The sequence below is a fragment of the Falco naumanni genome, chromosome 10 (assembly GCF_017639655.2).
Source record: "Falco naumanni isolate bFalNau1 chromosome 10, bFalNau1.pat, whole genome shotgun sequence".
Classification (NCBI taxonomy): domain Eukaryota; kingdom Metazoa; phylum Chordata; class Aves; order Falconiformes; family Falconidae; genus Falco; species Falco naumanni.
Window position 1 is genome coordinate 8,643,979 of NC_054063.1, and position 21,785 is coordinate 8,665,763.

The window sequence follows — 21,785 nt, forward strand, 5'->3', positions numbered from 1 at the left end:
AACACCCTAGACTATAATCTTCACGTAAGGCAAAGACATTAAGACAAGACCTGTTAGATCGTGCAAGCTTGTTCCTTTTAGACATTTTTCACTGTTTCCCCAAGAGTATTTTAAAATACCTCAAGGCTAGAGCATTGCCTACCTCATGAGAAGACCATTCCAGAACCTTATCAACATCAACTCAAGGAATATGTTTCTCCTACTACTCAGTTTCTTGGTTTTATCTGCTGGACTCACACGAAAACACACCTTTCTCATTATCTACACACCTCAAACACTATGTGTCTGCACTATGTGTGGCCATGTACAGTAAAGCTATTTAGGAAGAACAGGTAATTGTTTTACTAGTGCTCTGCTTTGTGTTAAGTAAATAAAATAAAACTTAGTGTTTCATATACACAATAGTCCTTTCATAAAGGAACTGTGGTGTTGTGTAACTTCTTCGCATTATTTCATCAGAAACAACAGGAAATATATTAACAATGAAATGCTGTGACATGAAATCCCATTTTAATTTCCCATTTGAATGCTATAGTAAACATAGATGGTAAAAAGTGTATTTGACTGACATAACTCTATAGTGTTTTTAAGATGTACTACAGGCTTTCTCACTGATAACACGATTTGGAATACCAGCTGCACAGTAACATCAATGCACACACAAATGAAAACCTGCGTCACTATTAGATTCACAATTCCTGCCCATTCCTGGCCACCAATAACACTCTGCAGTTTCAACAGAGCCAGGTGAAATGATATTTAATATCCTGCTGGCATTAAATATGGTATTCTGATAACAGAAGCATCAATGAAAACAAGTACGCACTGTCAAGCACTACTTCACTTTTTTTGGAAAGCATAAACACAACCACATTTAGGGAGTCACACTTTGAGGTAAGACAGTTTTGCATCTGAAGCAATAGTATTGCAATACCTGTGCTCTGCCCCCCGAAAAACAAAACGCAGCTTCAAGGGCATGTGCATGCACGAGCACATGTGCGCAAACTACACTGTATACGGTAAATAAATAAAACTGACAAGCAACTCAGCAGAAAAGGCTATGACATAGTCTGACAATGCAAACATACGAGCTTTCCTGAAGGTATTTTAATAAGAAACAATCCCCCAAACGACCTTAATTTTAGTTAAACTACAACTGTAACTCCTCAGGACTTACCAGAAACAGAGCAGCAATATGCTGTGTTAAGCAACAAAACTTTAATCATTCTATCTAAGATTTCAGAAAAGGGAAATCCAGTGAAAAGAGAACTTAGAAACTTTCAATACATTATAAAGCATGAAGCTCAAGGGAGAAAAGTAAAGCAGCAAGATTTGATATGATTTCTCCCTGAAACAGGGGAAGAGGAACATTAATTTAGTGTGAGCTAAATTCCAGAGTAGGAATCCTTCCAAAGGGTTACATAGATGTTAGAAGAGTGGAAAAATGACACCCATTTTTCTTAATTTAAGAATACTGATGTAGATGAACAAAATGTTCTACAGAGGTTCATGCCAGGTAGAACATACCGACTCTAGTCTAGGATACAGTTTTGAAAACCTCTAGAGAAGCTGAAACATGCTCCAAAAGTTTCATTTTTACTCAAATTCCAAACAGAACCTTAAACTGCTAACCTCAACTAAACACTGCAAAGTTTGCCTACTGATCTCATGTTCTGAACACCACATCAGTTTGCATTTAGTATGAATAGTTTTACACCAAAATAAGTACTTTTGCCAAAGAATTGTATCTAATGGGACATACCAAAGGGGGCCATCGCTGAACCTGAGGATTAGATCTGGGAAATACAAAATTCTTTTTCTATTATGCATTAACAGCTGGCTTTTGCAAGTGAATAATCAGGTTACTTTAATTTTTAATTCAGTTCTGGAACACTACAAAAAAGCCATCCTGCTTCTTACATCCAGGGACTCAGAGTTTCCCAAGTGTACAGTTTTAGTCTTAAATAGTAAGTATGGGACTAGGTTATTGCACAAAAGATTTCAGAGAACTTTTTGTGAGAGAAATGCTGTGAGAACTCAGTACTCCTACCAAAAATACAAGTGTATAGAAGAAATTACTTTAGAGATATTCTGTATTCAGTCCAGCTTTTTGCTCTCCTTGATTGTGAAATGAAAACTTATTTAAGCTTCTTTCAACACTCACGATAGTCCATGCAAAAAAAAAAAAAATTAAAAAAATTACAGCCCTCTCCCCTGCCCCACTTGACCAAACTTTACCAAATGAGGCATCTAACCAAACTGGTACAACCCCCTCTTGCACCTCTCAAGGCAAAGAGTTACGTGGACTGTCTTGGCCAGCAGAAAATGAAACAAACCCTAAAGACAATCTTTCTTCACAATACAGAATTAATGCAGTCACAAGAATAAAGCAGGGAAACTGAAAATCTCTATGGCTCATTAGTTCTTTCTCCAAATTAGTTATATACTTAATTAATATAGTGGCAGCAATAAATGTCAAACAACTCATGATTCTGCTACTCAAGGACTCAAAAGAGAGGCAACAGAAAAAGATGAACTTGTAATTAAAGATGGAAGAAAGTTTATTTGCTGGCATTGAAAAATCTAATGTCTCACCACACTAGTTTATGTAAGAGAATGAAAATACTCCTGTTTTGGGTATTATGTATGGCTCTATAATAAATCTAATTCAAATAAAACTTTTTCACAGTTCAAATGACTAGAAGAGAGAAACCCTACAACTTTATTCTTTATGTATGTAGTAAAATACTGGCTTAAATAGGATTTCAAGAAACTTGGTAATCATATGACTGTCAAAATTGCTCTCATCCTCAGCAGATTTCTGTGTTCTATGGCAAAGTTTTACATTTTTTATTCTAAAAATGACATAATAGATTATATTTCTAGTTTGAAGCAATCAGAAATTGTTCAATTAGAAGGCATAGTTTAAATTAAAAAGCACTGATTGATTTCTCAGTTTATTGTGGAAACCTTTTCTTTTCAGCTAAAATGGGAATTTCTTTCTGTTTCGTTTATGGCTACTCATAAATGCCTTATACACTGTCTGAAGGACAGAAAGTTATATTTTTCTTTCACATGTCATTTCTATCACATTATTAATGTCTAGCTAGATTGTAAGAGTAACTACTATTTTGCAGTATCATGACATACCAATTACAAATAATTAAATATTTCCCAAACTGGGTTGCATAATGAAATTCGTATTAAACAAAGATTATTTAATTGCAAGCAAATCCATGTTCTGAACTTACCACCCCCCCAGATACGTACATCTTATAAAGCAGCACTTGAGCTAACCAGAACTAATGAAAATGCTGCTGTAAATAACTACAGCTATACTACAAAGGTTCTGCTTTTGAAATAACTGCTTGCAGGATTTCCACTATTTACGTTTTCATATTTCTATGATATTGCATTTTATCACTATCAAACACTATGCAAAAAAAGACAAGGAAAAAACCAACACAAGAAACTGGAAAAAAAAATAATCTACGGTTAAAACAAGCCATTCACAATATTCTCCAAAGTTAATAGCTACACACACTCAAAACCTAACATGTACTTTTTGGCCAATGCTTAACATGCCAAATTAAACAAAAAATGTGCTCCAATAAATAGTTTTTACACAGTAACATCAGAAATTACTCTTTTCAATCATTTTAGTGACTAGCTATAAATCAGTGATAATTCTCCAACCCATCACATAAACCTGCATTTAGTTCTGGGTAAATTTATCATAATCATCATCATCGAACATCAGTAAGTATAATTTTGGAGTAAAGTCTATAATAGGTTATTAAAGGGCTTCCACTGACATCAATCAATTTTATGATGAACTTCCTACCCACCATCTATCTCCTGTCAACACTTTCTTCATTTTAACAACGTAAGTAATGTAAAATAATACAAAATAGGAGTGGTTTTCAATAAAAACTTACCCTATAAAAAGCAGTCGTCAGGGGTAGCAACGCTGCAGCAATGCTATATTCTTCTGAAGACGAACAATCCTTCAAGAAAAACATATGAATAAAATAAGCAAAACCATTTTCAATGTTATGCAATATAATTTCATTTCTGCCTTATGAAGTCCCTCTGATGTCCTTCCTATATTAATGTGACTTTTAATCACTTGCTATCATTTAAGAATAACATATATTTATGTGTGTGCATGTGTGTACATATAGGTATTTTCTCTTGATTTCTATTGGTACGTATTGCTATGGTTCTTCCCATTTAAGGAATGTATTAGCAGCTTTCTCACTCCTGTGTCTGAAATATAATTTCACCAACATAGTTTACATATAAAAAGGAAAGTAATCACCATTTAGGAAATAAAAAGGTAGCTTGCTTCTATTTGGGTCAATAGAAATCTGACTAAAATGGAAGTGATGTGATGACCAAAGAATGTGTTTTCAAAATGTTTTCATAACGAAATTGACATAGTTTTCATATAAAATAGTCACCTTCACAGCCTCTACAAAAGTTTGGCACAGGTTAACTTTAAAAGAAGATGAAAACCCATTCTCTTCACAGACTTAGAATGCCTCATTCAAAAGTCAAGCATGTCTTTCATGTCTCTCTAGGCTGAAAAAGGTATGCCAAAGTAAATCAACTAGTAATTACACTGATAAAAATAGCAATTTTATTCCAGAAGTCTTTTAAAAGAAACCAGAATTGGAATGTAACTTAATGTTTAAAAAACAAACTACTTGGATTTTTAAGACTTTTTTTAAAAAACATAGAACAAAAAATAACAGTAAAAAAGTTTTTTGTTTTTAAGTGACTAGATTATTTTTCATTAGCTCTTTTTGCCAACACTGAAGAACACAATAACACACACAGTCTTACTAGACAAATGTATCACCATTGTGTCCCTGGATGATGAATGGCAAAAAAAAAATATCCATTTGAACAATTAATTTCAATATTTTGAACATTCATTCTTATAATGAGCACCCTCCAATTCAAACCATACTCCTGTTAACTGTCTACAACATCTGACCAAATTCCAAAATTGAAATCTCAAGTGTTCCTCTGCCAGACTTTTCATTGATGCCTTCATCTCGTATCAGAATTCTCTAAAACACAGCACCTAGCAAAAACCTGGCACCAGTCAACTGTGATAGCAGAAGGATAATATCTACATTGCAGGAGCAATCATATTAATGATCATTAGGATGTTATCTATGTATTCATCTCACTCTTCTTTTGTAAATGTCTGCTGAGTGATTATGGACTGCAGGTTTAAAACAATAGACCAAAAAATTCATCAGAAGACTATTTTGCTTCTCATTACTTTTAAAAGACCATTTTCATCCTTCGTGATTTTCCAGTAACAAATACTTCACCTTGTATTACTTTAACCTAAACAGAATACCAAATGTCCATACACAGTTAAATAGAATAGCATTTACAAAACTACTTACATACGTATTCTGAAAAGGTGTACAAGTTCATAGATGTGAAGCTTTATTTCTGCTCAGTTACTGAAGGTTTTAACGTGCTTAACTGCATGAATGCATGTATACTAACTGCGCATGGAAAACAAAAGGGGTGCAAGTGCTCACACTTCGTAACACATTCCAATCTGGCAGAGGAAAACGGTAAGAAAAGCGGACACTTGAGAAACTCGATGTATGTTTTAATGATGCCTTTCAGTATTGCGACACGTATATAAACCCCCAAATCAGTCAGTAAGATGTCAGAACAGTAAGACTAAAGGACATAGGCTCGGCTGCTTTTCATTTTCAATTTCTGCGTTATTTCCTACTGTTATCCATATCGTTAACCCCCATTCAGAATTTAGAAGGTATCTGCAGTTTGATATAAATATATGATATATATTGTTAGTATTTTTTCACTTAATCAGAAAACTTCCAATTTAAAAGAAGACTTTAGAACCTTTAGGAATGCTCAACAGTTTTCAAAGAAATACGTATCTTATTTCTGTACGTGCCTATTTATAACCAGGTATAAAATGATCCATCCTCATTGTTTCACATTATCTACTTAATCCCTCAGCTCAAATTATTTGTAAGAGCTTTGGCTTTTACCCAAAACATACATTGAAATATCTTTACAAAAACTGAGCCATGTATCTTCACTTAGAGAGCACTCAATATTCCAAGAGCTAACATATGTCTCAAAGATATATATCATCACCACATAAACAACACAGTAGATTATTTTTCCATTCCTTCTTGCAAGTATGAAATTCTCCACATATTCTATGTCAGCAGTACCCCCCGGACTTGTAGTATGGAAGTATTATCTATATCTATTTTTTCTCCTCCAGCACATGACAAGAGATATAAAATGACCTCAGTTAGGAATACATTACAATACAGTTAAATTAATTAAGTCTTTATCTGCTTTGAAGTTGCAAGACAGAATGCCGTAGTTAACAGGTATGTTGCACTGAAATCCTACCTTCTCAAAGCACTGGAAACGTCATATATGTATTGTATGCAATTGATCTAGACTCCTGAAACAAAGCAACCCAGCTGCCTTATATTTAATAATGTCTTCACCAATCGTGAAAAATGTCTTACTATTGCCACAGAAGTAGACAAACCAAATACCATAAAATAATTAAAGCTGTTCCCCCTAATTTGCACAAAATTAAGTGAAACACATCTGGGGGACAAAAAGTATTCTCAGCAAATTAGTTTCCTAAAAACAATGCCTTTTAACAGTGAATTGTGGACTTCCACCATGCTATGTGCAAAGTACTGCTTTGAATCCATGCCTAAGGGAGTGAAGACCTGGCACACTGTTCTGGCCATACTGATCATATATTCAGATAGTTGCTGATCTCTGTAGCAGATTGGAAGCGTTACAGGAATTCATGTACATTTAAAATAGTTTTGCTATACTGAATTGACAGGTGAATAATGAAATGAGAATGTTTTTCCTGACATTACTTACTTTGTTAACACATGTGATTTACTTACATGTTCCACTCAGTTTAAATATGCAGCAAAACTTTGGCAGTTAGATCTCGTCATTGCGTTGCCGAACTGACAGCTAGGTAGTTACAGATTTCGGCCACTTGGATGGACACGTGGGACTTCTAGTATCTGGTGAGGCACTGACGGCTTTTGGAATCTGGTAGGTGGCTTAGGCTGCTGGTACTGGAGCGGAAAAGCAATTGTCTTCCTCACCCTTGGCTTCAGAACAAGTACTGACCCAAACTTGTGTTTGGAAGACATGGTACTGTAGGTCATCATTAAGTTGAGATGGCCTCCACAATTTAAGCACTAGCAATACCACTTAGCAATGAACAGCCAGCCCAGGGAAAGGCTCCTCCTTGATCTGCTACTGAAGGTGCAGGCCCACATTCAAAGCCCCTCAGCGCCCTGCGATGTCTCGCTGACAAGAGCAAGGCAAAGTCAGTGACAGTTAAGCTCAAGCTTACACACCTTCCTGAACAGGCTGCAGTACCTAACAACTGATGCTTTGGGTTTTATGTCTTCTCTTAGTCACATGATAAAAGTCTAGGAGAGCTATGTTAAATACCTGATAACATTTGGAGTGCAATTTTCTCTTTAAATCCACCTTGATAGCCTCTCATTAACTACTAGCTGATACAGTACGTTTCCTGTGTTTAACCACATTCTGCTTTGGGCATCAAGCTTTTCAAACAGACACATTTCTAATAATCTACAGGAATCCAAGTATGCTGAAAACTGGGGACCCAATTTTGCTTTACATTCAGCAGCACTAAAAATGCACAGAATTACCCACAGGCCTGACTATTGCATGAAATGAACGTAGCATGCAGTAAAGGCATTCAAACTAAAAAGCTAAACATGGCAGCTCTAATTGCGTACTTTTTTGGCAGTACAGTATGATGCATGTATGCTCTATTCAAAATACTGCTAAAGTGACCTTCAATGCCTCATTGTCCCTCTTGAGAAGTATTGAATGCTGTCAATTTTCATGAAGACCGAGAGCATTCATCACTATGTAAGACTAAGCTTATAACGAACCAAGAAAAAAATGCCAGAAACTTCAGTCTCATATGTGTTTTTAAAGCACTAAGACAAGAATTGTTAAGTCAGCATGTGTAAGGTAACCATAAACCGTGCGCTGTATGTTGGGGCTACAAATTACAGGTAAAATGCTGGTTCTAAATTCAGCAGATTATTGTAGTGGTGCCAGGATTTAATCCTTATTGTTACAGATACATGTGGGCAGAGTTTTACTGCATCATGAAATTTTTATGGTTCATGCAGTTTGTATTTTGGAAATATAAACTATCAAACTTAAAGCACAGGACTATTCTTTTTGTCTAAAGTAGTAAGAAAATTCAGCAGTGCAGTTTAGAAAAAGTGCTTTGTTTGTTAAAAGGAATAGGGATTTACCGTGTAGAACTGCAATGTAGTTCAAAACTAGAATTGGATTTTAATGAGCTGATTTTAGAAAAATCATTCATTTTCACTAGATAAGCTAAATAAAGTTTACATATCCATATGTAAATATAGTATTAATGCAGTTGAACTATTAAAAAAGGTAATTTTTATCAAAGAAAACCTATTCCATGTTAATCAACGTCAAGATCAATGTCCTTTATATTCAACCTCAGCAGAGTTAAAAATCCAAGTAAATAAATCAACAGTTTCACAATGTACACTGATTATCTCCAATATAATTATATGCTGCCTTGAAAGGTGAAAAAACCACAGTTATATTTGGAATTTCCAGTGTAACTTTTAAAAGTACTTAGACTACAAGTTTTAAATCCACAGATAAAAGCACGATCTGGAGCAGTAGTCAAAATGACATATTTTGCTGGAATAAATGCCGATATGACACAAATAACTTACATTACTTAGTACTAACAGCATATAATAAAATCCAAAGGAAAATGAGGAATCTTCTTATTGGAATCATAAGCACAGTTGTTTCTTCAGTGAAAATGAATGTACATTTACTTTCTTTCTAACATCCCTATACAGTTTTTGCTAGTGAAGTTAACATAACTGTTCACCACTGCTCTGCTTTTTAAGGGGAGCAAAGTTGGGGTTTTTTTGTGACCAAAGGTGAAATCAAACCTTGTTGAAACAGCTACAGTTTTGTTAAACACAACTTTTCTGAGACTTGAGAAATGGGATGGAAGACAGACATACCTAGGAGGCCTGTAGAGCTGACTACCTGTGAACTTATCTGTCAGCAGAACCGTAGGAGCACACTCGAAACCTGGAAGATACTGCCTTATGTAATTCTCATTACTTTTACAACTTCTCATTTTGATAAGAGATATACAGCCTTTCAAAATTATTAACTCACAAAACCACCTCTTCATAAATGACCCTAGCACATTTTACAGGTTGCTCATTAACACAAGCTTTTAATTTAACTTTTGTTCTACTTAAACACTGTTGTGGTGATTCTCAGTTAATAAAACCAAAAACATACACTCTTATTGTCTACTGTTTCCAGGTTTAACACTGACCAGAATCACACTTTGGCCTTTTGAGGAGCAAGTTCTCCAATTGCTACCTGGTTAACTATCCGACAGCAGTAACTCAACACAAAGTCCACATTAGACTTCACCTGTGCTCTGAATTATGCCAGATATAATACTTTCTTCATCCTCTATGGCCATTACATTCAGAAGTGCCAATGCAGAAGCCAAAGGAACTTCATCCAACCCAGAAAAATCCTCACCAATTTGTTTTGACTCTATGGTCTTTCTGCCTGACTAGAAGTTTTCATAGTGATTATTTAATGAAGGAACCTATCATTGTCAGCAATAGGATGCAAGATGTTGTAGGCCTGCCATTCCAGGTACCAGAAGATCCAATTCCATTTTAGAAGGATTTCACATCCTGATAAGCTTAATATTTAGGGTCTTTACCTGGCCCTGAATTCTCATAGGTTTGTCCCTCCTTGAAACATAGTGCTATAAGGGACAGAATTCAACTGCTGTGTTTTAGATGGAATTACACAAGCCCATAACGTTCATCGATTTTTAAGTTTCCTTTTGCTGTACTCCCCACGTTCACGAGTTAACAAATGCAGCACAGTTTCTCTATGCAGCCCCTCTGTACTTCAGATCTCACAGCAAGTCAAAACAAGAAACAACATTTTACTCAACGGGCTGTCGAGTCCCCCATCCCACCCCCATCTTTCTCAATAAATACATTTCCGTCTAGGGTTGAGATTAGTCATTTCCTCCTTCCCGTAACAAAATATGTTTAGGAAATCAGGAACCTCAATTTTTACGTGCATAAATTACACATTCTTCACCATATTTTTACTGTACCCCAAAAGTGTAAAAACATGTTACTTTTTATTTTGCAAGATACTGATAAACACAAGAATGCCATCCCTTGTGTCTAAGCACATCTGAGTTTCTTTAACAGAAATGCCATGCATGTTTCTGAATACTGTCATGAGGCCCATGGCAATAAAGTTCAACATACTCAGGCTGTAATCTTCTCCCAAGGAAATGGTTGGGATGCCAAGATGCCTTTTGACTTTTATTTCACAGCAGGGCTTCATTCACAGTGAATCTGTCCAAACCTTAAACTACACCAGCTGTGATACAAGGTCCAGCACAGTAATTTGTAAAAAATATTTGACAAACAACATTCAAATGATAGAATACTTTGTAATTCATGACAGAACAGTGATCAATATCCATTAACTACTCAGCTGGAAAAGGGCAATTAATTCATAATACATCGACAAACTCCAGCGTACTCCTAAAGCCCTTGTAGAGCAAAGTACTTACGCAGTGACTGCAAAACAAATACAGGATACTCTGTAAACAGCTTTACAGACAGCCTGGTTAATTGAGTTAAGGAACAACAGAAAAGTGCTTAAAATATTAGAAGAACTATTAAAACAGATGCAATATTCCAGTATAGCCCACTTATCTATTAGTGAATCATTTCACAAGAACACAGCACACTTAGGCATTCTAGCATTCATTCTGTGTGCAGCAGCGCGTCTTCTCCTAGATTATAAACTGTCACAAACTTTCAAACATGTAAAAATGCATTCATCTTGCTTGATTTAATTTTACTGTTCTTCTCTAATTTCCATGAGATCTTCTAATTTCATATACTTTTAATAAAAATGTATCACATCAGCATGCACATTCTATACCATTTTTACAACTTAGCAGGAATTAACACCTTTTTTTAAAAAAAAATCACATTTCGATGAGTATATAAAGTGATTCACTGAAAAATCTGTTTGTCGCTTTAGAAAAATATTGTTTGGATAGAAGTGGAATTTCATATCTATCCTCTGAAATGCAAAAAGATATGATGCTCAGTTCAAATCAATTACCAAAGATTCTGGGTCTAGTTCACTAAGGAGAAGTTGAACAAACAATGGCTGATGAAATGTGACTTGGAAGTAGGGCTCACTGAAAATTTTCCACTGAATAGGAGGTGATAGCACAATGAATCTTTATTTAAGCTAAACCCCTCACTGACATTGTCTTAGAAAAGAGAACTTCTAAACCCTAAAGTTTTCCCCTTGGGAAACTTAATCTCTTTCATAGATACCTTGTCAATTATAACTGATTTTCTGGGGAAACAGAAATAAAACCCTGGGAAACACCTCAAAGAGGGAAAGGAACAGGTTCAGGGGATCTACAGGGCGCACTGTAGGGAACAAGTCCTCACAGATGTCATTTCCAGACAGATGAAGAACAAGAAAGTGACTGCTGAAGAACAGAAAGCACAGGCTGACCAAGGGAAAACAGATCAACCTCTATGGTGACAAGCTCTGTAGCTGAGGAAAGAACAGCACATCTCATTTACCTGGGCTTTAACAGGGCTCTCGACACCGGCTCCTTTGGTGTTTCTGTAGGCAAGCTGGGTAGATACAGCCTAGCTGAAAGAGTGGAAACTGATTGCACAGTCCGATCCAAAAGAGAGTGCTCAGAGGTTCCACGTTTAACAGGCAGGTGGCTACGAGTCGTGTTTTCAGGGGTTGAGATTGACCGTGGCAAACGCCACCTAATGTTTTCATTAACAATCTGAAAATGGCATGAAATGCACCTTCATCAAATTTCTGAATGACACCAAATTTGGGGGAGTGGTAAATACACTGTATGAGGGCCAGGACTGCTACTAACTAGCATCACAGCCCATCGGAAATAGACTGACAAGAACCTCCTGATCTCTGCAACAAAGACAAATGCAAAGTTCTGCACAAGGGACAGGGTAACTCCATGCAAAAGCATGTCACATATGAACAGCACCTGGAACCATGTGCTGAGTAACACATGTCAAACCAAGACCGGGCCATAAACTTCAGAAATAGGTGCAAAATCAATTACCTTGTTTTGTTGCTGTTTGCAGGTATCAGCAAAGTCTGTAGAGTACAGACTGCTCCAAGGAACCAGTGGAACAGGTAATACTGCAGCTGAATTGAACAGGCACTCAATGTGAGAGGAAATGGAAATATTATGAAGTATCTTGATGACAGAAAAAAAGCATTATAATAATAGCAACAGGCAGAAGTGGTGAACAGATTTACAACAGCGATATTAAATTTCTCAAAGAAATATGTGAGATAAAGAGTAAACGATTGGAAACAATGCACAAGACTGATAGGAGATTGGAAAAAGAATATCTTGTACCAAAACAAAAAAATTAAAAACATTAGTCTCACCAGAGATATACTCATAGCAGGGGCAAAAGAACAAAACAATTACAGAGAGATTAAGGATCACATCCAAGAGACAAACTGTCAGGAGAGTGCAAAACTGAAAGGAGCCCAGAACTAAATAAGTACATAAAGGGAAAACAGTGTGCTCAACCAGCACAGACAAAAATTATGGGAGAGAAGGCAGATGACAATTTTTTAAAAATATATACATATCAAATGCATCTGCAGGGTTCTGGCAGGTGCCCCTGGGAACCGAAGTACATGCTCATGGGGATGTAACGCGGCCTTCTGGGAGATGCATTTTTCACAAACTGCCAAAAGCGGAGTCTCTTTTCAATACATATTTGACAACTTGTTGCCAGACAGCTTCAGCTTTTCTACACCAACCTTGATAGTACTGAAAAGCTTTGCTACAGTTCTGGCAGAGGCACCAGTTAGTCTGTGTACAGCTGCACCAAAGGACAACAGGAATGACAATGACCAGCTGCTTCTGGAACAAGTTTTCCTGGATCAGCTTTGTTGGTGCAGCTCCATTTCTGGATTCATGAAACAAGTGTCAGCTGCTAGAAGAGAGTATTTCTGGGATGACCTGCAATGGCTGCAGAATTTCAAGGATGACAAAAGGGCATTTTGTGGTTTTGTTGAGGTAATTCTGCTTATTATAAGGTTGTGAATCTTGAATTCAGCCAGCAAGGGCTTTTCTGTGCTTAGGCAAAAATGATGCATTGTATCAGTTGCGCTGGTGAATTTGAGAGAACCTAAAATCCCTTGTTGTCAATTCTGCTGCCAGACTTCTCAGTTCCTTAATAGACTGGAATGTAAATTTTCTCTTATGTTTCAAAGAGTAGCTGCAGTTATAACAACTTTAATACAAACTGTTGTACAAGTTGCTTAATCCAAAAATCAACCTTGTAACATCAGCATAGGTCCATACCACATCATGAAAAAATTATGCTACGCAAGCCATTATCAGAAATACCCCATTTTTCTGGAGAAAAAACTCCCAGTAAGTTTGAGGCTTTATAATCCTGGCTGATAAAGTCTTTTAAAGGATAAACGGTTCATAGAAAATAATACCTTAATAAAATTCGGGAAACTGAAGAACATATGTTATGTGTGATACAGTAGCACGTTGTAGAGCATTGTCTACCTTGATTAACACATCAAATCAGTGTGATCAAGGAAGAATGTTGTTGCAAAGCCTGGAAAGCCCAGGAGATTCAGAGATTTCAAGACCTGCTTGATTTAGTGAACTGCTCCCTCCAAGGTAACATCTATCAATGAAATACATACATTCTAATACAAATATTTAAACTATGGAAAAAGAAAAACAGAAAAATACAGTATTTTCATTGAAAGTGAAGTATTTTAAGTGTTCAGATGTTACTTTCCAGTGCATGCACAGCAGCTTCTTTCATAGGGATACAGATTTTATTTGAAATCTTACACTTTTTTGTGGTTCAATAATATAAGCACAGTAAATGCATGCGAGAAGTGGGAATTGTTTCTTATGAAACTTTTATTAAAAATTCATTCCATTAATGTTAATAAAGTGTTTGTTTTTCTAAGAACACAGTGAAAACAAGTGTGAAGCCTTTTTTGTGAAAGACAAATAAAGGCAACAGAAAAAACAGTAAAACAATTTGAACTGGCAATTGTAAAACCATCCTCTGAATCTTTCAGTCTTGAAACTGGTTGAATTGATCCTTTTCTCTGGGATTTTCAAATGGCTTCAGGAAATATGAAGGTTAGAATTCCATGAAGTAACTCCTCTGACTTTGGTTTGCAAAAATGAAAAAGTAAGTTCCCAAAACATACTGGTTTGTCATATAGTTGACAAGGCACATTTGGATGTCCTTGAAACAAATTCCTGTTCTCTGTAAAAACAATTCTGCAAGACAAAGACTACTAGAGGAAAGAAAAAATCCTTGAGCTTGCTGCGTGGACCAAAACAGCAGAAATGTAGTAGAGAACCTTGCCGTAGCACTGCCTTCCAGCATAACTGTTTCTTTGATACAACCTGTAAGAAATCTTGGTATGACCCTTTCCTGTTCCATAGCCTTCTAAATCATTGCTGGCAACATCCAGCTAACTAGCCACAGAGAACAGCTGCCTTTGCCAGCTTTTGGGTTGCCAGTTAATCTATTTTAAAAGCCTGACAGATCTTCTCCTAGGCTATCTGATCTTCCTTCCTGAGGGTTTTATTCTAAACGCCTTTCTGCTTTGTTATCTTCTTGAAATTAACAGGCAAAAATGCAGAAAGAGGAGTTCTCCTATGGAAGCACCGTAGATGGCAATGAAAAGACTCAAAAAAAGCAACTTGGGGTACAGTGAAATATTAGTGATGTATTAAGTCCCAACTACACACACGCTGTTTGAAATCCCTTCCACAGAATTCCTGTTTGGAGTTTTCAGAAGGATGAGCCAGATTGTAATGGCTGGAGGTGGGGGGCAGAAAGAGTGGGTAATGAAAATAAAAAGTGAGAAGTTTAAGCATTAGCAATGGCTTTGTCATCCTAAAAACATCAAGACTCCAATTCCAGAGAATGCAAGAGCAAATTACCGAACAAGCGCAGGACAGCATTCAGAAGATCATTATCTGATTTCTGGACAGCGTGGCATTATTTAGTGCGTATCCTGAATGAAACACACTGCATCAGCATGAACTGTCAGCCACGTATAACAAGCATAAATGTGATGACTCAAAAGATAAATATTTTAAATCTGTCCCTACTTCAAACAAGAAATATGAGCAGATATCCTGAACATGTTTCACCATCTTCTCAGTCCTTTTATCTCACCTGCAGTTCTAAGTAGCAAAGAAATCCTTAGGCTTTGAGGAAGACCTTTGCTATCAGAGTGTCATGAATCCCACAGTCCCCACTGCCTTCTCTATCATTACCAAGCTAGTGTCCCATGGCCACATTTTGTCCAAGTTCCTTATGCTGCTGAAATTTTGGATCTTGACCTTTGCTGTTTTATAAGGAGATTTAAGAGTGTAGCTTTTGAGTCAGTACCGAGACATCCCGCTAGGTCATCTCAGTTAACAATGCAATAAAAATTTCCAATACGCTTATTTGCCATCCTTCTCCTTCTTATTTGAACCTTCTCCTCTCCACAGAAAACAAAATCATAAATATCTGGGCTTTCTATATTAATACACAGCGAGAGAGGTGGATGCAGAAGCACAGTCCAGTGCTACTGTGTAGTACGCTGATGCCCATTTGTGGAGCAAGATACACGAATGCAATGATGCCACGGCGTGTAGGAAGGTTGTGACATGCAGTCCAAGATACTCCTTAGAACACAGTATGTAAAAGGATTAAGTCAGCCTGGAAGTATGCCAAACACAAGGCATGACACTTGCAGCAGTACCACTGGATCCACCTGAATGAAGACGAACTGAACGGCAAACTTGCTGCATTTTCAGTGAGGTGCAGAAAATAAGGTATCTTGCCAGGTAACACACTCCAAGGATTTGATTGTGTGAATGGAAATCATTTCAATGCACCACAGCTGAATAGAGGACTAATAGCCTCCTGCCTCTGCAGACACAAAGCTCAGCTGTCATTATAGACAAACACTACACACATTATATATTGTCAAAAAATTGGCTCACCATTTTGCATTCACAGTTCAATTTGAAATTGATCTTATCTGATATATTTTGTTTACACTAATTAATATGTGAAATTCATAAATACTTACATTAGCCTGACTCTTCTCCAAAACAACCTCTCTTGCTCTCCCTGTCCCTGAAGCTATCACTGAAGTTTAGACTGATTATAGTATTTTTCATTTAACTCTATAGCTGGGAATAACTGCAATGTAGTAATCTGCTAATATCATAATTTTGTAACAATAAAGGGAAAATCACAACAGCTTATTCTAAACATTTATGCTCATTTTTTACATAAAAGCTGACTAATGAGCACCAGAATTTTATAAGATAAAATGTCTTGCAAGATTTACTGCATTAAATGAAAGCAACTGTATCTAACTATTGGATATATTACTGTCTCAAGAAATATGACAAAACTTTAAAAAGTGTTACTTTTTTGTAATAATTTACCAAGTATCTGGTATGCAACTACAAAAAATATTTTACAAGTGTTCAAAAGAATTTACCATTGCCTTCAAAGTACGATTTTTTTTTTTCTGACCTTAAATACAACAGTTAAGTGTCAGCCAAAATTCACCACTGCTGTAACAATAACAAGGAGATACTGCACATCTGATTTAGCTGAAAATTTCTAGAAAAAACCCTATCATTAAATGTTGGAACCAAATCCTTTATCTTCATCCTGAATGAGTTAAGTGCAGAAATATACTGTAAGTTGCACTTTCATTTTGTTAGTTTTTAATAATGGCATCACAGGAGCCAGTTACACAATAAAATAAGGAGTACCCTATCTCATCTCATAACAATAATGAACTTAGCAAAATCAACACACGAACGGAAGCTTTTTTTATACCTAAATAATATGATTACTTCATCTGGGCACACACAAAGTTAAAAAAAAAAATTAAAGATACAGCATTCAGAAAAGCATATTACCTGCCATCATTTACTAGCATGCCAGTAACCACACAAATGAGATGAAGGAAATCTATATAGTAACACTGTTAATCATTAGGTGATATTAGCAGAGTCTACAGTACTATGGCTATTTCTGGAATACATTAAAGTCCCATAACCCAACAGTGTCTCAAATCAAGACATGAAGAAATCTTAAATTAAGGCAACACTTCTCAGCTGAATTGCAGAGAGTTTCAAAACATCAGGTTTCCAGATAAGTCTTTTACTGACATGATTTCCTAAACATAGTCAGTTCAACTATTTTGAATAACAATTAGTAAAGTTGGTTGTCTGTCATGAGGAAAAAAAAAAAAGTTGGAGAAATCACTACAGTGATGAGAAAATAAATGCAAGAGATACAATACTAGCTAAAAAATGACTGCCAAAGGATGAGTACCGAACACAGTGAAAATAATACAGAAAAGAATAAAAAGGAGACCAAGAAGGCACATATAACATGGCTCTACATGCGTCCAGGGACACCTCTTCTGAACTGAAAGCTGCATACTGACTAGGAAAAGAATTATATGAACACTTGTTGTTAGTAATACGTATTTAAAATGCTCCTAACCACTACAGTTTTTGCATACGCTGCTAACCAAAATTCATTTTTTAATAAGTACTTCAGCTTGTATTTCTAAAAAATTCATATATTCATACAAAATTGTGATAGAACCAAGCTTTACAGTGGTATGGTACAAGCTAAAGGTTTCTGCACTAGATATTAAAGTTCATGATCAAATGTTAGCTTTCGACTTTTCAGTAAGTTTTGGGAAGTCTTCCTTCAGGAAAAAAATTATTGGAAAATTTCAAAAGTATTTACATCATGACTTAAAATGACTTTACTGAAAATTATTTTATTCACTATTCCTTTCTTATTAGGCTGTTGCCTGAGCAGCCAAAGATGTTTCATCAGCAACCTGGAGATTACAGGCCCTACCAGAATTTCAACTTCCCCCAAGGACCGCTAAGATCAGCTTTTTTTTACTGACCAGAGAACTGAGCTATACACTTGTTCACTTTATTTTTTTAAGTAGATAATTACGTTTCAAACTTTGAAGGTTATATAGGAATAGATGCAGGAGATTTTGATTTTTTGTTAAGATGGCAAATAAGGAACATAGTCCCTTTATTAAGAGTAACAGGGAAAACATGACATTGCCTGTTACTCTCTGTCTCTCTTTGCAAGCATCTTTATTTGTTTCTCTTCATGCTCCCAAGGGTGTGTACTACCAGTAACTGAAACAGAAAAAAACCTCCAAACTTAAACTGTCATGGAAACAATGCCCACTAAGAAAATATGTTGACTTCGGTAAATCTGTTAAGCATTATTTGGTTCAAGCTGACTTGGAAAAACACATGTTTCTACCACCACCCCCCCTCAACAAATCCTAATCCCCTTCTCCAAAAGCAGTATTTATGGAGTTTGATAAAACCTGAATGGACAACATGTAACCTCAAAAATGTTTATGGAATATTCAGAAAATTCCTGGCTGCAGAAACAATCTTCAACATGCTCTTATGGAAGAACGTATCTAAGAACCAGCAATTCTCTCCACAGTTTTGATTACTCCCAGGTGATCTCAGATGAGATGAATTTCAAGTAGGCTACTGAAGAAAGTGAATGTATGTATAAAAGAGATAATCAGAATGCTCATACATTTTAGCATACCTGTTCTTTTAAGCACAAAAAGTCCCCAGATTTGAAGCCAGGAATGACCACCACCAACGGCACTCAGAGCAGACTTCAAGTAGGATCTTTCACCTTTCTGTAAGTCCATTTTTCATTAATAGATCGTTAGTGTTTGGAATAGTTAATGACAGTCTGTTGGATTGAAGTTAATCAGTCCTGATGCCTACTGCTTTCATATGCAGGTTGTATCTTCAATTTGAAATTAGACAAGACCGATAGAATTCAAATCTTTGTTATATGGTACTTTTATACCAAATTATCCTGAAGCAACAAGCATGTGCAAAAATATGTGGCAGCCTGAATCCCTTTGTTAAAGTATAGCTGAAATTTGGATAACCGAAGAAGTGAATCTCATAATATCTCCCAGCATCCTGGTTTGGATTTTCTCTGTAGTTAAGGTTTTCATGTTTTGATTCAACCAACACTGCTGGTCTACTGACTATGCATGAGCAGTTGTGAAAAGTAACTGAAAAACCCCTCGCCTACCCTCAGTTAAGTTTTCTTTACAGGTGAATTTTTACACAGTAACAAGTGCTGTGGGGGTGGAGGCCAAATGCATAAGGGATCAGGAAGATAACAGCCATCTATCATAATCAAGTCGGGATCAAAGTCTACGACTTTCCTACACATGCGATTCAGAGGCTGAGTAACAAATTGTGTTAACATAACTGTAGTTGTGGCCTGTGGTTTTTAAACAGAACCACATATGGTTAGTATTTCAGCTATTCCCAAATGACAAAGGCAAGGCTCCAAAACAGTCAATTAAAATAAATATTTTCCTTTAAGTTGTTGTTGTAGTTTTTTTTCATTTCACAAAAGCAATTATACCTTTTAACTTCATAAATAGGCTAAATTCCAATGAAATCAATAGTCTAGGATCTTGAATTTGGCCTGAAAACAATAAATTAAAGGCCTTTTTAGTCCACTGGCTTTGCCTGCATTAACATTTTTCCTCTTCTTATGAAGAAAAAAATGTCCAAAACAACAACCCGTTTGGCCTCTGTTCCAATTAAAAAAAAAAAAAAAAAAAAAAAAAGATTATTCAGTAAAGACTTGTTTGAGGGTATGAACCCCAGCTTCTGCTGGCACATAGGTAATACGCTGATCAAGAAACATACTGTAGGTAGCATCATATTTTGTGTCACCTGTGAATCTAGACTGTACTAATGCTAACGTTCATGCGCAAGTGGAAAATATTAGGGCATGCAGGATATTTACAGAAGCAAATTTTGCAAGACTTGAAAGTACAGGAAAATATATAAAATATTAGCAATATTAGCAATTACATTAAGGTATGGAAAGTGAAGAAAAAAGAAAGCATGCTGAGAATTAAACCCATCAATACTGTTGAAGGTATGCATAATACATAAGACTCAGATGCCTACAGTTCAGAGGTACACAGAATATTATAATGCAGATTAAAAAAAAAATGAAGTGCTGCAAATCATGGAATCCTCATAATCCAAGCTGACTTTAACTGTATTATTATTACTACAGTTAGAGTAAGAGATGATCTAGTAAGATATTTCAGTCCATACACCTGGAAGGGATAGCAAGTATTATATGCCAACTGTATGCACCTTATTTAGGTATAACAAAAGATATGTATTCTCTGAAATGATGTTTCATCAATTAACGTTGAAAGCAGAGGTTTTACATAGTGTTCAACTGACCAAAGGAACTAATTTCATCTAAATAAGTTGCTTTTGTCCTCAAAAATCAAATAATCTAGATACAAAATTAATTCTACTTGTGCACTCACAGATGTTGTGACATCTTTAGACTGTTAAACATGCAATTCAAAGACCAATTCTAGCTCCCAAGTGGAGTTTTGGAGTTTAGAGTTGAAGAACTGGGAGGAGAGGTGAGGAAGGGGGTTAGTGAGGGTTTTTCCACTTGTTTAATTTTTTTATCTGTAGACATTAGATGAAGTTATCTTTAAGTACTTTGTTGGATCACCAGATACCAAAGTCTGCCCTCCCACCCCCAACTGTGTACAGGGGGGAAATTACTAAAATTAATCATTACCATAGCATGCTTACATATGTGAGCATTTTCCCACACAACCTAAAAACAATTTACATTAAGTCATAAATCTGGGCTATAATATTGAAAATTAATGTCAACAGCTGCAAGAATTTTTTACAACATACGTAGATTGTCAAACATACTTTTGTGTACACCTTCATTTTCTTTTCTTATTCTGAAGTTCACGCACATCTTGTTTATGTAACAGTAGAGGTAGGTCTATTACTGTAAAGAAATCAGTTCTTAAGTTTTTTTCCTTCAAATTAATTCTAAAATGCCACATATGTCCACGGTTTATTGTTTGTCATATTAATGCACTTGTCAAGGTTTACACAAAACATTGACAAAACCCAGAACTGGCCTGTGTTTTATGGTATGTATCTCAACATCACACTCCAATTTTTGAACACAAGCTGCCAAGATTTCAATTGTTTAAGCCAAAGGTTATATAAACATTATAGTGACCACACTATCAGAAGACTTAGAATCTATGTCAATGTTCTTTCTGTCTTAGAAATGACTGTATGTAAAAAATAGATAAAATATGATGATCTTATAACAACCCACTGGCATCTTTTATGCAAATCCTGCAGAACAAACATTTAAGAACAGACAAATTCACACCATTCCTTATAGAAACAACAAAGCAGTCTTCTATACGGCATGTTTCTTCCAGTAAGTTAAGTACCATCAATGATCAGAGAAGCACGCACCTTGCTCGCACAGCAGAGAAGCATTTCACTTCAGCTGCTCTATACACCTTGGTTTAACTGTTATTTGAAGGGCGAAGTGCAGAGGGGGGAAGACCAGAGTAAGAATATGTCAGACAGGCAAAATCTTCCCCTTCAT

The 21,785-nt window shown here is 36.0% G+C and overlaps 1 protein-coding gene across 5 annotated transcripts in view; it reads right to left on the reverse strand.

The window, feature by feature from the left end:
• SBF2 (SET binding factor 2) overlaps window positions 1-21,785 on the reverse strand; it is a 254,668-nt gene that overhangs the window by 66,345 nt on the left and 166,538 nt on the right. For all 5 annotated transcript variants that reach the window (XM_040608411.1, XM_040608415.1, XM_040608414.1 and 2 more), the window contains exon 17: window positions 3,939-4,007. In XM_040608411.1, coding sequence (XP_040464345.1) covers window positions 3,939-4,007 — 69 coding nt within the window. The remainder of the gene's footprint in view (window positions 1-3,938; window positions 4,008-21,785) is intronic.